Genomic DNA, 14,437 nt, shown 5'->3' with positions numbered 1-14,437 from the left:
ATCAGACCATATTTACGTTTCAGGAGGGAAGAATTCACAGCTGTTGTGTTCTTATGTAGTCCAAGGTACCCATGTTCCCATGATGCTGAGCCTTCATTTCATGGGTAATCAGGGAAGGATTCTTGTTTGGCAGGTTAGTGAGTCCATGAAATACTGATGAGCCACCACTGTCTTGTGCTAACACCACGATCGCATTTACATTGAAATGCAGTAGCTGAACTAAGATTCAGTGAAGTCTCTAACGTGGATGCTGGAGAAGAACTATTTGTGGGACTGGTGGAAAAGTTGATGAATTTGGTTTGTTGAATGTACTTTCGATGGGATATGTGTAGTCTTTTCATGTACACTCCTGTTAGACACAATTGTAGGTGGGATCTCTGCCCAATTAAACCAGGAGAGCCCTCCCTTGGTCTACGTGTGCTCCAGGAAGTATTTTTGTAGGACTCTAAAGGCTAGTATGTTAACGTGGTGTAGACCCTGGGGACTAGTGCCCCACAGAGGTGATTAACAGAGCTTACACTGTGGTCAGAGGGTTATGCAAACAACCATTTTAGGAAGGCTTCCCTTAAGATTTTGGATTTCATCTTGTCTTTTATTCTTTTTTTTTCTTAAAGATTTCCTCTGTGAAAATTAATCAGAGGATGACTATTATTATAGTAATAAATTTACTGTTGAAGATTAAAAATATAATTTAAACTGTATCTATAAATTTAACAGATTTAATTGAACTGTGTTTTTTTTTTCCAGTGGGTAAAATATCAGTCAAGTGGAGAAATATAGGCAATTATGTAGGTGTTATTTTTGCAGGAAAGAAAATACTTGTTTTTTAAAAAAGATTATGAAATAATCATAATTGTGTATTTCATGAGTCATATCATCATTGTTCCATTTTCAGTGAATTAAAAATAGTACCATGAACATATTGTAGCTACCACTCAACTCCGGAACTGGGATCTTGCTACCAGACTACAGCTACCTCTATGCCTTTACACTCTCTCTTGTTCCCACCTGACCCCCAGGGAAATCATGATCTTGAATTTGGTGTTCATCACACACTTGCCTTAGAATATAATTTCTATGTCAACACACTCACATTCATATGTCAATGGCTAAATAGCATGTATTTTAAAATTTAATGTATTTGAACTTCCACAAAAGGTATCATATCTTATATGTGCTTTTGGGACTTTCCTTTTTTTCACCTAACATTTTGTCAGATTATCCAATATTGTTTGCATAGGTGTGTGTCGTTCATTTATTCCCCCTACTGTATAAATGTTCCATTGTGTGACTATATTACAATTATTTTGTCTCTTTACTCGCTGATAGCCATTTTTGCTGACAGCTGTTCTTTGATCATATGAAAGGTGTTAGGATGAACAATTTTGCTTATGTCACTTGTAGTCTCTATGCAGGAAGGTCTTTTGGGTGTATGTCTAGGACAGGAATTGCTGGTTATGGAATAAATAAACTTTTCAAGCCATTTTCCCCCAACGTGGTTCTATCGATTTATCCTACCCTAGTTTTGTATAAATTATTCCATTTTTTAACATTTTCTCCAATGCCTGGTCTTGTGGACTTTTAATCAGTGCCAGTGGAAAGATCATAAGTGCTATGTTGCTGTGGTCTTGATTTTCATTTCCCTAATAACTAATAAGGTTGACTACATCTTCATATACTTACTGCTATGTATAATTGTCTTTCTATGAAAAACTCATTTGTAGATTCTGACAATTGTTCTTTGGCATTGCCTCTCTTTTTTTCTTATTAATTTATACAGGACTTTATAATTCCTTTTCTCTTGTTGGTTGTGCACCTTGCTTTATTTTCTCTCAGTTTGTTACCTGGCATTTTACTTTATAAAATGTGTCCCTTGCTGATTAGGATTTCTAAATTTAATCTTGTAACAATCTTTAATTATTCTTTAAGAAATCCTCTCTATTCCAAAGTGAGAAGGATATTAATGTATATTTTTTCCTATTTTTTATTATTATGTTCAGTTAGCCAACATACAGTACATCATTAGTGTTTTTTATAATTTTTTTTATTATGTTCAGTTAGCCACTGTATAGTACATCATTAGTTTTTGATGTAGTGTTCAACGATTCATTAGTTGTGCATAATACCCAGTGCTCATAACAACATGTGCCCTCCTTAATACCCATCACCTGGTTACCCCGCCCCCCAGCCCCCTCCTTTCTGCAACCCTGTTTGGTTCCCGGAGTCCAGAGTCTGTCATGGTTTGTCTCCCTCTCTGATTTCTTCCCATTCAATTTTCCCTCCTTTCCCCTGTGGTCCTCTGTGCTATATCTTATGTTCCACATATGAGTGAAACCATATGATAATTGTCTTTCTGTGACTTATTTCACTTAGCTTAATCCCCTCTAGTTCTATCCATGTTGATGCAAATGGTAGGTATTCATCCTTTCTGATGGCTGAGCAATATTCCATTGTATATATGAACCACATCTTTATCCATTCATCTGTTGAAGAACATCTCAGCTCCTTCCATAATTTCGCTATTGTGGACATTGCTGCTATGAACATTGGGGTGCAGGTGCCCCTTCTTTTCACTACCTCTGTATCTTTGGGGTAAATACCCAGTAGTGCAATTGCTGGGTCATAGGGTAGCTCTATTTTTAACTTCTTCAGGAACCTCCATACTGTTTTCCAGAGTGGCAGCACCAGCTTGCATTCCCACCAACAGTGTAGGAGGGTTCCCCTTTCTCCACAACCTCGCCAACATTTGTTGTTTCCTGTCTTGTTAATTTTTGCCATTCTGGCTGGTGTAAGGTGGTATCTCATTGTGGTTTTGATTTGTATTTCCCTGATGGCTAGTGATGTGGAACATTTTTTCATGTGTCTGTTGGCCATTTGTATGTCTTCTTTGGAAAAGTGTCTGTTCATGTCTTCTGCCCATGTTTTGACTGGGTCATTGTTTTTTGGGTGTTGAGTTTGAGAAGTTCTTTATAGATCTTGGATACCAGCCCTTTATCTGTAGTGTGATTTGCAAATATCTTCTCCCATTCCATGGGTTGCCTCTTAGTGTTGTTGACTGTTTCCCTTGCTGTGCAAGGCCTTTTATCTTGATGAAGTCCCAATAGTGTGGAGTTATTCTTAGAAAATATATTGTAAACCCTAAGGAGTGATTGTGGAAGCAGCTAAAACTTCAGCAGGATTTCTGTTCTCAGGCTATTGAATGCAATGGCCCAGTAGGAGCAGGATCCCAGGATTCCCAGGGGCAGGGCATAAGTTAGGACGTATGAAAGAATGTAACCCTCAGTCTCACCTTTCTGCACCTGGTGATTACTAGCCCAAACATCTCACTCCTCCCTTATCCATGACTGACTCCCTGCGTGCCTACATGTAGGGGAAAATGCAAGCCTACTTCAAGATATTTGCCATCCCTTTGTACTCCTTTCCACGCTTGGAGGCATCTGTCCTTGCTTTTCTGATAAAAAAACAACATAAAAGCTATGTGCAGGATTCAGCTGTGGCTGCTCTCCCTATCAGAGGACGGCCCTGCATGGCTGCTCAGATTGCTGTCTGAGAACTTTATTTCTGTGTGTGATGACACAATAGTTCATTTTTGCTTTTGTTTCCCTTGCCTTTAGAGACGTGTCTTGAAAGAAGTTGCTGTAGCCAATGTCGAAGAGGTTACTGCTTATGTTCTCCTCTAGAATTTTGATGAATTCCTGTCTCATACTGAGGTCTTTCATCCATTTTGAGTTTGTCTTTGTGTATGGTGTAACAGAATGGTCCAGTTTCATTCTTCTGCATGTGGCTGTTCAATTTTCCCAGCATCATTTATTTTTTATTTTTATTAACATATAATGTTTTATTTGTTTGGGGGGTAGAGGTCTGTGATTCATAAGTCTTACACAATTCACAGTGCTCACCATAGCACATACCCTCCCCAATGTCCATCACCCAGCCACCTCATCCCTCCCACCCCCCTCCATTCCCACAACCCTCAGTTTGTTTCCTGAGATTAAGAGTATCTTATGGTTTGTCTCCCTTTCTTGTTTTGTCTTATTTCATTTTCCCCTCCTTTCCCCTATGATCCTCTGTCTTGTTTCTCAAATTCCTCATATCACTGAGATCATATGATACTTGTCTTTCTCTGATTGACTTATTTTGCTTAGTGTAATACCCTCTAGTTCCATCCTCACCATTGCAAATGGCAAGATTTCAGGGTTTTTTTGTTTTTTTTTTGGCAGATGACATGATACTTTATGTGGAAAACCCAAAAGACTCCACCCCCAAATTACTAGAACCCATACAGCAATTCAGCAATGTGGCAGGATACAAAATCAATACACAGAAATCAGCTGCTTTCTTTTATTTTTCACAATTTTTTTATTATGTTATGTTAACCACCATACATTACATCGTTAGTTTTTGATGTAGTGTTCCATGATTCATTGTTTGCGTATAACACCCAGTGCTCCATGCAGTACATGCCCTCCTTAATACCCATCACCTGGATAACCCATCCCCCCACCCCCTTCCCCTCTAGAACCCCTAGTTTGTTTCTCAGAGTCCATAGTCTCTCATGGTTCGTCTCCCCCTCCGATTTCCCCCCCTTGATTTTTCCTTTAAGATTTCAGGTTTTTTGATGGCTGCATAATATTCCATTGTATCTATATACCACATCTTCTCCATCCATTCATCTGTTGATGGACATCTAGGCTCTTTCCATAGTTTGGCTATTGTGGACATTGCTGCTATAAACATTGGGGTGCATGTGCCCTTTCGGATCACTACATTTGTGTCTTTGGGGTAAATACCCAGTATTGCAATTGCTGGGTCATAGGGTAGCTCTATTTTCAACTTTTTGAGGAACCTCCATACTGTTTTCCAGAGTGGCTGCACCAGCTTGCATTCCCACCAACAGTGTAGGGAGGTTCCCCTTTCTCTGCATCCTCGCCAACATCTGTCATTTCCTGATGTTAATATTAGCCATTCTGACTGGTTTGAGGCCCAACACCATTTATTGAAGAGACTTTCCTTTTTTTATTGGATATTCTTTTCTTTCATGCTTTGTTGAAGATTAGTTGACCACAGAGTTGAGGGTCCATTTCTGGGGTCTCTCAGGACTCAGGGAACCAAACTGAGGATTACAGAAGGGTGGGGGGCGGGGGATAGTTATTAAGGAGGGCACGTGTGGTGATGAGCAGTGGGTGTTATATGCAACTGATGAATCATTGAACACTAACTCAAAAACTAATGATGTAGTATATGCTAATTGAACATAATAATAAAAAAAGAACATATAGGTTAGAGAACTGCTAATAAAAAAATAAAGAAAAATAAAAAATGAAAATCTCACCAATGGCTGTTCCTCAATCATACAAACAGACAAATATCTAAAATGAGAGAATGTCAATATAGTGACAGGACAGGACTTGGAGGGAATTCACAGGAGAGATTGATGAGATTGTAACGACATCTCTCCTGAATTAAGATATCAACTGAGTTTAGGAGTAAAAGGTTTATAAGTCATAAATTACTTAGCAAGATTAGGGATTAGCTTTTCTCACAAAGAAGAGTTCATACTCATTTCCAGTGTCTATATGGTCACCATTCTGTACATTCTCCTCACAAAGTCCTTACAGCACCGTAGAGATTATATTGTCTCTAGGCCTTCCTGTCTTTGGGTATCATGACCCTCTCTCAGATTATTATTCTCAGGGCTTACACACTTGGCAATGTTAAAGTCACCTGCAAAAAAGGAATCAAAACTTGAAAAAAAAGTATAATATTTTCCCTGCTGGCAGTATCAGGTGGATGAAAGCGAGTGTTATTACCCATAAAGGTGAAAATTCTTGGAAGAAAAAAATCAATCAACATTTTGTGTAATCCTACATTAAAATTAATTTCCTTGTGAAATATTTTCTTAACATCTTGTACATTTCTCTATTACTGTACTTAATCACATTTCATATGTTTACTTATCTGTAGCCCCTGATTATCTTGAAAATTTCTGTGTATGAATTGAAGTTTCTTTATGTGTCTGTATCTCTATCTCCTTATAATTTTTTCCTATACTTATTTTCAAAGTCAGTACCTAGTACTATTCTTGGTACATGGTAAACCCCCAATAAATACTCTTTGCATAAATGGGTTGATTCATATTCTGTTGGTAAAGGTCAATATTATTTCTTTAGCTCTCTTCCATCTACCTCATGACTTGGCTGACCATTTTCCTACAGGTAGTATTCTCTTTACTGCCCTCTTTACATCTTTGTTTCTTAAAGTGTAGATCAGAGGGTTAAGAGTGGGTGTGATGATTGTGTAAAAGAGAGTGAGGAACTTGCCTTCATCTTGGGAGCTGCTGTTCTGTGGTTTCATGTACATGTAAATGATTGTCCCATAAAACAGAGTTACTACTGTGAGGTGGGAAGCACATGTATTAAGGACCTTACTCCACCTTGCTGCTGACTTGATCCTCACAACTGCTTGAGTGATTACTACATATGAGATGAGAATTAGTGATAGAGGTACTAGAAGAAATATCACTCCGAGAGCAAAGAGAATGACCTCAATTACTTTTGAGTAGACACAAGCCATCTTGATCAATGCTGGCATCTCACAGAAAAAATTATCCACTTCCCGGTGCCCACATTTTGGTAACTTCAAAGTCAGGGAGCAAAGAATTAACGCACTGCCAAGGCCACCTAACCAGGCAGTGAGCATCATCTTCTGGCAAAGCTGAGGGTGCATTATTACTGTGTAGCGAAGAGGTTGACAGACAGCAGCATAGCGGTCATAGGCCATCACAGCCAGAAGACACTCTGTGGCTCCAAGGTCAAGGGCAAAGAAGAATTGGAGCACACACCCTCCATAGGTAATAGACCGTGTTGGACCCCATAGATTTACCAGCATCTGGGGGATAATGCTAGTTGCATAGCAGAGGTCCAAAAAAGACAAATTGGATAAGAAGAAATACATGGGAGTATGGAGCTGGGTGTCTAGGTAAGATACAAGAATGATGGTTGTGTTTCCTACCAGAGTCACAATATAGAAGATGAAGACAACCCCAGAGATGAAGCGTTCTAATCGGGGCCGATCAGAAAACCCCAGCAGGATGAAATCTGTTGTGGAACTTCCATTGTTTGTGTCCATGGCTCTTTAGGAAAGTCTAGGAGACAAGATCATGGTAATCAAAATAGCATCAGCCCTAAGTAGAAATAAAAATCTCTGTAGTTTGCCATGAGTATCCCAAATTCAGTTGTTTGTGTGCTCTCTCCCATTTGGAACACCTTTGTTAACACTTTGCTGTGATCATTGCTGAAAGCCTCTCTGTGTTTACTCATAACTAGTGGTTTTAAAAATAATATAGTAAACCCAATCACACTGAATTGTAAATCATTGAAAGGGTTTAATTATGCCATGACACCTATAGTTCTGTGTATTTTGGTTAAGTAATGAATCCATAAATTTAAGGATATTACTTAAGATTGGGATACATTTGGAAGAGTTGTTCCTTGTTGGAATTATGACATAAGCATACTTGGTTATGACAAATTTTTGCCTTATCCAAGACGTGGAATTTGAGGTAAAAAGTTAAATGACCCATTTTCTAGGGATAAGCTCCACTATTTGGTAGCAGGATCACTTTCCATATTCACTTCCAAATGTGTTCATTCTAACCATTATCATCACCATCACCACCAATCCCTTCCTTGTTTTCCCTCCTATTCAACATTATAGACACTGCTGTTCCTGTATAAATTTTGGTGTTCCCTACTCTACTGACCTTTTTTGATGCCAGGAAAAATCATCTTTCCTATAAGCCTTCATTTCTATGTACAGAGGACCCGTGTTTCTTGGAATGCCTTTCATGACTGCTCTATAGCATTTAAATAGCCTTACCGATTTGTTGCAGAGTTAAAAATTGAACTAATTCCAGAAGCCTGTGGTTACCACATATACACAGCAACCACCTGTGTCAGCTCCTACTCACCTGGCCATTCTGCAAAATTAGCAAGGTAGGTAACTCGAACAAGAAGCAGCTCAGTAAACAATCAGTGAATTGTTTTTCTTCATGGAATTTGCCAATTATATGAGTCAATCCTCTGCTTGCTTCAGAACTCTATAGATAAAAGCTCATTTCAATTCTAAGAGAATACAGAAAAGGGATAAGGAGCACATACATTTCACTATTTCTAAATACTTTACCATATCATTAAATAGATGGAATGTTGATGACTGAATTAGTTTATAAATATTTTTTAGTTTTTATTTCTTGGTTTATAAATATTTTATGCATAGAATTTTTGACTATGAGTATCAGACATAGGGTACTTTATATTCATACTGTGTTTGGGACCAAGAAATAATAACTTTAGTTGCTGTCATTACAGTAAAATGAGGTAAATTAAATTGTCTATAGTATATGATTTTCATAAGCAGTTTAGTTAGAACATGAAAATGTTATAATCATGTAACGGAACTGTTATTACCAAGTAGTATGAGATAGGGATATAGTTTGTCTCAATACAACTTGGAAATTTAATTTAATTAATGAATATGAAGTTTTTATGTGGTTGGATGTCAGCTAAGTTGGGCATAGTGCTTAAGATTCTGGACTCAGAGCTTGGTGTCAAACCCCAGCTTCACTACATGGAGGTAATGTGTCTCTGGGCAGTTTTATAATTTTTTTTACACTAGCTTCTTTATATGGTCAGTGAAGATAATAATATTCCTCAAAGGGAGGTGGTGAGGGTTAGTATTTGTAAAAACACTAGGAATTGTGTTTGGTTCATATTCATTCTCAAAATTAAAAATTGTACTCACCTACCCACAAATTATTTTTATTCTATTCACTCCTTCCTGTCTTCATTTTTCACACTGGTGATTTTACCATGATGGTCTAGAACTAAACTGGAATGGTTAAACTTTTATGTTTGCCTAACTTTTTAAATGTACAGACACTCATGTACACAAAAGTGACCACAAGCATGATGTACATACTCAACTGATAAACCCAGAGGCAGGAGAGGACAGAGGACTTAGCTCTCATCGGGTGTAGATTACAAAATGCACTGGGCATTCTTTGACCATGTAAGGTTGGGATAGTGTTGGGAATTAAAAGGCCATAGAATTTTAGAGTTGAAATAGACTCAGAAAGCATGATCCAGCCTTCTGCCCTACGAAGGAGATCTTCCACAGAATGTTCACACAACTCCTGTTTTCAGAGTTTCATAGCTGTCCTTTAATCTGTGCCTCATCCCCACTCCTTATGTTGAGCTCAGGGATACCTCTTTAACATCCAGGCACTGGCTCTTTTTCTTTTTTTTTTCTTTATTCTGGAAATAACATGGAGTAAGTCAATTCAACATGACTTCATTATAAAGAACAGTTTTATTATACAACAAAACATAGATACACAGAAAAACAAAAGCTTGATGAGTTCAGGTGAATATTCTTGTAACTAACAGGCAGGTCAAGAAATAGAATCTCCAGGAACTTCTCTTCATGACTGGTCCTGATCATTGCACTTCCCTGTCCCTCAAACTATCCACTATCCTGATATTTATAGTAATCACCTAGTTAAAAAAAACCAAACAGGGGCGCCTGGGTGGCTCAGTCGGTTAAGCGTCTGCCTTTGGCTCAGGTCATGACCCAGGGTCCTGGGATCTAGCCCTGCATCAGGCTCCCTGCTCGGCAGGAAGCCTGCTTCCCCTCTTCCACTCCCCACTGCTTGTGTTCCCTTTCTCGCTGTGTCTCTCTCTATCAGATAAATAAATAAAATCTAAAAAAAAAAAAAAACCTCCAAACATTTATTTATTTTAGAGAGAGTTTGGGGGGAAGCGGCAGATGGAGAAGGAGAGAAACTCAAGCAGACTGAGTTGCGTGCAGAGCCCGAGGCGTGGCTCAGTCTCAGGACCTTGAGATCTCACCCTGATCCAAAACCAAAAGTTGACCACTTAAACAACTGCACCACTCAGGTGCCCCTAGTAATCACCTTATTGTATTTAATAGCTTGATTACACAAATGTGCATCTGTAGACAATATTGTTTAGTTTGGCTCATTAAAAGTTTTTTATATGTCTTTTGAGTTTCTTTTAATATTAGAACCTCTTATCAAATATACTCTTAGATTTATATTCCTAGACTGTTTGATGGCCGTCAGCTGCTTCTAATACTGTATGATGTTCAATTAGTATACTTTTCTGGTTGCTATCCATTGGACTCACCATGGTTTATCAAATGCCTTTGATTATGAATTGACAAATGAACACAGTACTTTAGGTGTGCTATACCACTGAAGAAGGCAGTGAGCATCCATGGGGCATGTACAGTTTCTAAAATGTATGTTTGCTAGGTTTATCAGGGGAAAAACATTAACAGCTGAGTTTACGTTTTGGGTCACATAGGAATTCAGGTATCATTGGAAGTGTTAAGCTGGAAATACACTTTATGTAATTTTATGTTGTGAATCCAAATTTTGGACTTTTCCTTTATGCTGTAAACTATTTTATATTGATTTCAGCCCTGGGTACAAATTTAGCTATGATTGTAATTTTTTTTTAAAGATTTATTTATTTATTTATTTGAGAGAGAGAGAATGAGAGACAGAGAGCACGAGAGGGAAGAGGGCAGAGGGAGAAGCAGACTCCCTGCTGAGCAGGGAGCCCGATGCGGGGCTCGATCCAGGGACTCCCGGATCACGACCTGAGCTGAAGGCAGTCGCTTAACCAACTGAGCCACCCAGGCGCTCCCTATGATTGTAATTTTAACTTAAAAGTGAACATGACATGAAAAAGGAGAAACCACAATCAGAAGAAACAGATGCTAAAAAAGAGGCATGTGATGTTTTCACTGAAACAGGTTTTCCCATGAAATGTAACACAAATGAAGCAAACATATTTAAACATAATTTGAATGTACAGAATGATGTGGAGAGTAAACTAGAAAGAAAATTAGAACATATTTACGTTTCAGGAGGGAAGAATTCACAGCTGCTGTGTTCTTACAATAGTCCAAAGGTACCCATGTTCCCATGATGATGAGCCTTCATTTCACGGGTACTCAGAAGGATTCTTCTTTGGCAAGTTACAGAGTCCATGAAATACTGATTAGCCCCGACTACTGTGCTAACACCACAATCACATTTGCGTTTAAATGCAACAGCTGCACTACAATTCAGTGAAATCTCTAATGTGAATGTTGGAGAAAAACTATTTGTGGGACTGGTGGAAAAGTTGATGAATTTGGTTTGTTGAATGTACTTTCAATGGGATATGTGTAGTCTTTTCATGTACACTCCTGTTGGATACATTTGTGGGTGGATCTCTACCTAATTAAACCAGGAGAGCCCTCCCCTGGTCTTTTTGTGCTCCAAATAGTGTTTATGTAGGAGTCCAAAGGCTAGTATGTTAATGTGGTGTAGATCTGGGGACTGGTGCCCCACAGAGGTGATTAACAGATCTTAGACCATGGTCAGAGGCTTATCCAAACAACAATTTTAGGAAAGATTCCCTTAAGACATTGGGTTTCACCTGTTCTTTTTTCTTTATTTACTTTTAGATTTCCTCGATGGAAATTAATTTCAGAGATAAACTTATTTATGTATGAAATTTACTACTGGAAATTGAAAATTAATGTAAACCATATCTATCAAAATTAACACATTTAATTGAACTTTGTTTTTTTCCAGTGGGTATGGCATCGATCTAATTGGAGAATTATAGGCAATTATCTAGGTGTTGTGCTTGCAGGAAATACTTGCTTTTCTTTCTTTCTTTCTTTTTTTTTTTTTTAAGATTTTATTTATTTGACAGAGAGAGCACAAGCAGAGGGAGAGAGAGGGAGAAGCAGGCTCCCTGCTGAGCAAGGAGCCCGATGTGGGACTCGATCCCAGGACCCTGGGATCATGACCTGGGCCGAAGGCAGCTGCTTAACCGACTGAGCCACCCAGGCGTCCCGGAAATACTTGCTTTTTAAAAAATTAGTAAATAACGTAATTGTGTGGGTAATGAGTATCATCATTGTTCCATTTTCAGTGAGTTAAAATAGTACCATTAACATATTGTAGCTACCACTCAACTCAAGAACTGGGATCTTACTACCAGCCTATAGTTATCTCTATGCCTTTACACTCTTTCTTGTTCCCACCTGATCCCCAGGGAAATCATGATCTTGAATTTTGTGTTTATCACACACTTGCATTAAAATATAATTTCTATATCAACCCACCCACATGTATATGTCAATGCCTAAATGGCATGTATTTTAAAGATTAGTTTATTTGAACTCCCACAATAGTTCTCATATCTTATATGTGCTTTTGGGACTTTCCTTTTTTCACCTAACATTTAGTCAGTGAGATTATCCAATATTTTTTTGTTGAGTGTGGTTCATTTATTTCAACTACTGTATAATATTCCATTGTGTGACTATATTATAATTATTTTGTCTGTTGACTTTTTGATTACCATTCTTGGCTCATATGAAAGGCATTATGATGAATAATTTTGTTTATATCTCTTGGGTCCTGAGTGCAGGAAGGTCTTTTGGGTGTATGCGTAGGGCAGAAATTGCTGGTTATGGGATAAGCAAACTTTACAAGGCATTTTCCTCCAAAGTGGTTCTATCAATTGATCCTACCCTAGTTTTGTGTAAATTATTCCATTGATCTACATTTTCTCCAACACCTGGTGTTGCAGACTTTTAAATCATTGCCAACTGAAAGATTATAAATGCTATCTAGCTGTGGCCTTGATTTTCATCTTCCTAGTAACTAATGAGGTTTCTACATCTTCATATACTTACTGCTAGGTATAATTGTCTTTCTATGAAAATCCCATTTGTTCATTCTAACAATTGTTCTCTGGCATTGCCTGTTTTTCTTATTAATTTTTAAGGGCTTTATAATTGCTTTCAACTGTTGGTTGTGTGCCTTGCAACATTTTCTATCAGTTTGTTGCTTGTCATTTTACTTTAAAAATGTGTCTCTTGGACATCAGAATTTGTAAATTGAAGAATGGAAGAATCTTTTTTATTATTATGCTATGTTAGTCACCATACAGTACATCATTAGTTTTTTTAAAAATTTTATTATGTTATGTTAGTCACCATACAATATACATCATTGGTTTTTGATGTGGTGATCCACGATTGTTTTCATATAACCCCCAGTGCTCCATGCAGTACGTGCCCTCCTTAATACCCATTACCAGGCTAACCAATCTCCCCTCCACCCTCCCCTCTAAAACCCTGTTTGTTTCTCAGAGTCCATAGTCTCTCATGGTTCATCTCTCCCTCCAATCCCCCCCCCATTTTTCCCTTCCTTCTCCTAATGTCCTCCATGCTATTCCTTATGTTCCACAAATAAGTGAAACCATATGATAATTGACGTTCTCTGCTTGACTTCTTTCACTTAGCATAATCTCCTTCAGTTCCATTCATGTTGATGTAAAACTTGGGTATTCATCCTTTCGGATGGCTGAGTAATATTCCATTGTGTATATGGACCACATCTTCTTTATCCATTCATCTGTTGAAGGGCATCTCGGCTCTTTCCACAGTTTGGCTATTGTGGACATTGCTGCTGTGAACATTGGGGTGCATATGGCCCTTCTTTTCACTACATCTGTGTCTTTGGGGTAAATAGGAGTGCAATTACTGGGTCATTGGGTAGCTCTATTTTTAAATTTTTGAGGAACCTCTACACTGTTTTCCAAAGTGGCTGTACCAACTTGCATTCCCACCAACAGTGTAATAGGGTTCCCCTTTCTCCACAACCTCTCCAACATTTGTTGTTTCTTGCCTTGTCAATTTTTGCCATTCTGACTGGTGTAAGGTGGTATCTCAATGTGGTTTTGATTTGGATTTCCCTGATGGTCAATGATGATGAACATTTTTTCATGTGTCTGTTGGCCGTTTGTATGTCTTCTTTGGAGAAGTGTCTTTTCATATCTTCTGCCCATTTTTTGACTTATTTGTTTTTTAGGTGTTGGGTTTGAGAAGTTCTTTATAGATCTTGGATATCAGCCCTTTATCTGCAGTGTCATTTGCAAATACCTTGTCCCATTCTGTGGGTTGCTTCTTTGTTTTGTTGACTATTTCCTTTGCTGTGCAGAAGCTTTTTATCTTGATGAAGTCCCAAAAGTTCATTTTTGCTTTTCTTTCACTAGCTTTTGGAGATGTATCTTGAAAGAAGTTGCTGTGGGCGACGTCAAAGAGGTTACTGCCTATGTTCTCCTCTAGGATTTGGATGGATTCCTGTCTCACATTGAGGTCATCTATCCATTTTGAGTTTATCTTTGTGAATGGTGTTAGAGAATGGTCGATTTTCATTCTTCTGCATGTGGCTGTCCAATTTTCCCAGCACTGTTTATTGAAGAGACTGTCTTTTTTCCATTGCATGTTTTTTCCTGCTTTGTCGAAGATTATTTGACCATAGAGTTGAGGGTCCATATCTGGG

At 38.2% G+C, this 14,437-nt stretch overlaps 1 protein-coding gene and 1 long non-coding RNA gene across 2 annotated transcripts in view; one reads left to right on the top strand and one right to left on the bottom strand.

Moving 5' to 3' along the window:
* LOC135365512 (uncharacterized) overlaps positions 1-14,437 on the top strand; it is a 214,727-nt gene that overhangs the window by 74,598 nt on the left and 125,692 nt on the right. The gene's annotated exons all lie outside the window — the stretch shown is intronic.
* On the bottom strand, positions 6,187-7,128 carry LOC123841945 (putative olfactory receptor 2W6). Its single transcript, XM_045871397.1, has one exon. It carries the CDS (start codon positions 7,126-7,128, stop codon positions 6,187-6,189), a length of 942 nt encoding a protein of 313 aa, XP_045727353.1.

Source organism: Mirounga angustirostris, unplaced genomic scaffold, assembly GCF_029215605.1.
Source record: "Mirounga angustirostris isolate CCGP_5_RB_7025 unplaced genomic scaffold, mMirAng1.0.hap1 SCAF_8, whole genome shotgun sequence".
Taxonomy (NCBI): Eukaryota; Metazoa; Chordata; class Mammalia; order Carnivora; family Phocidae; genus Mirounga; species Mirounga angustirostris.
The sequence above is the reverse complement of the archived record's forward strand: the minus strand, read 5'-3'. Positions and strand labels throughout refer to the sequence as shown.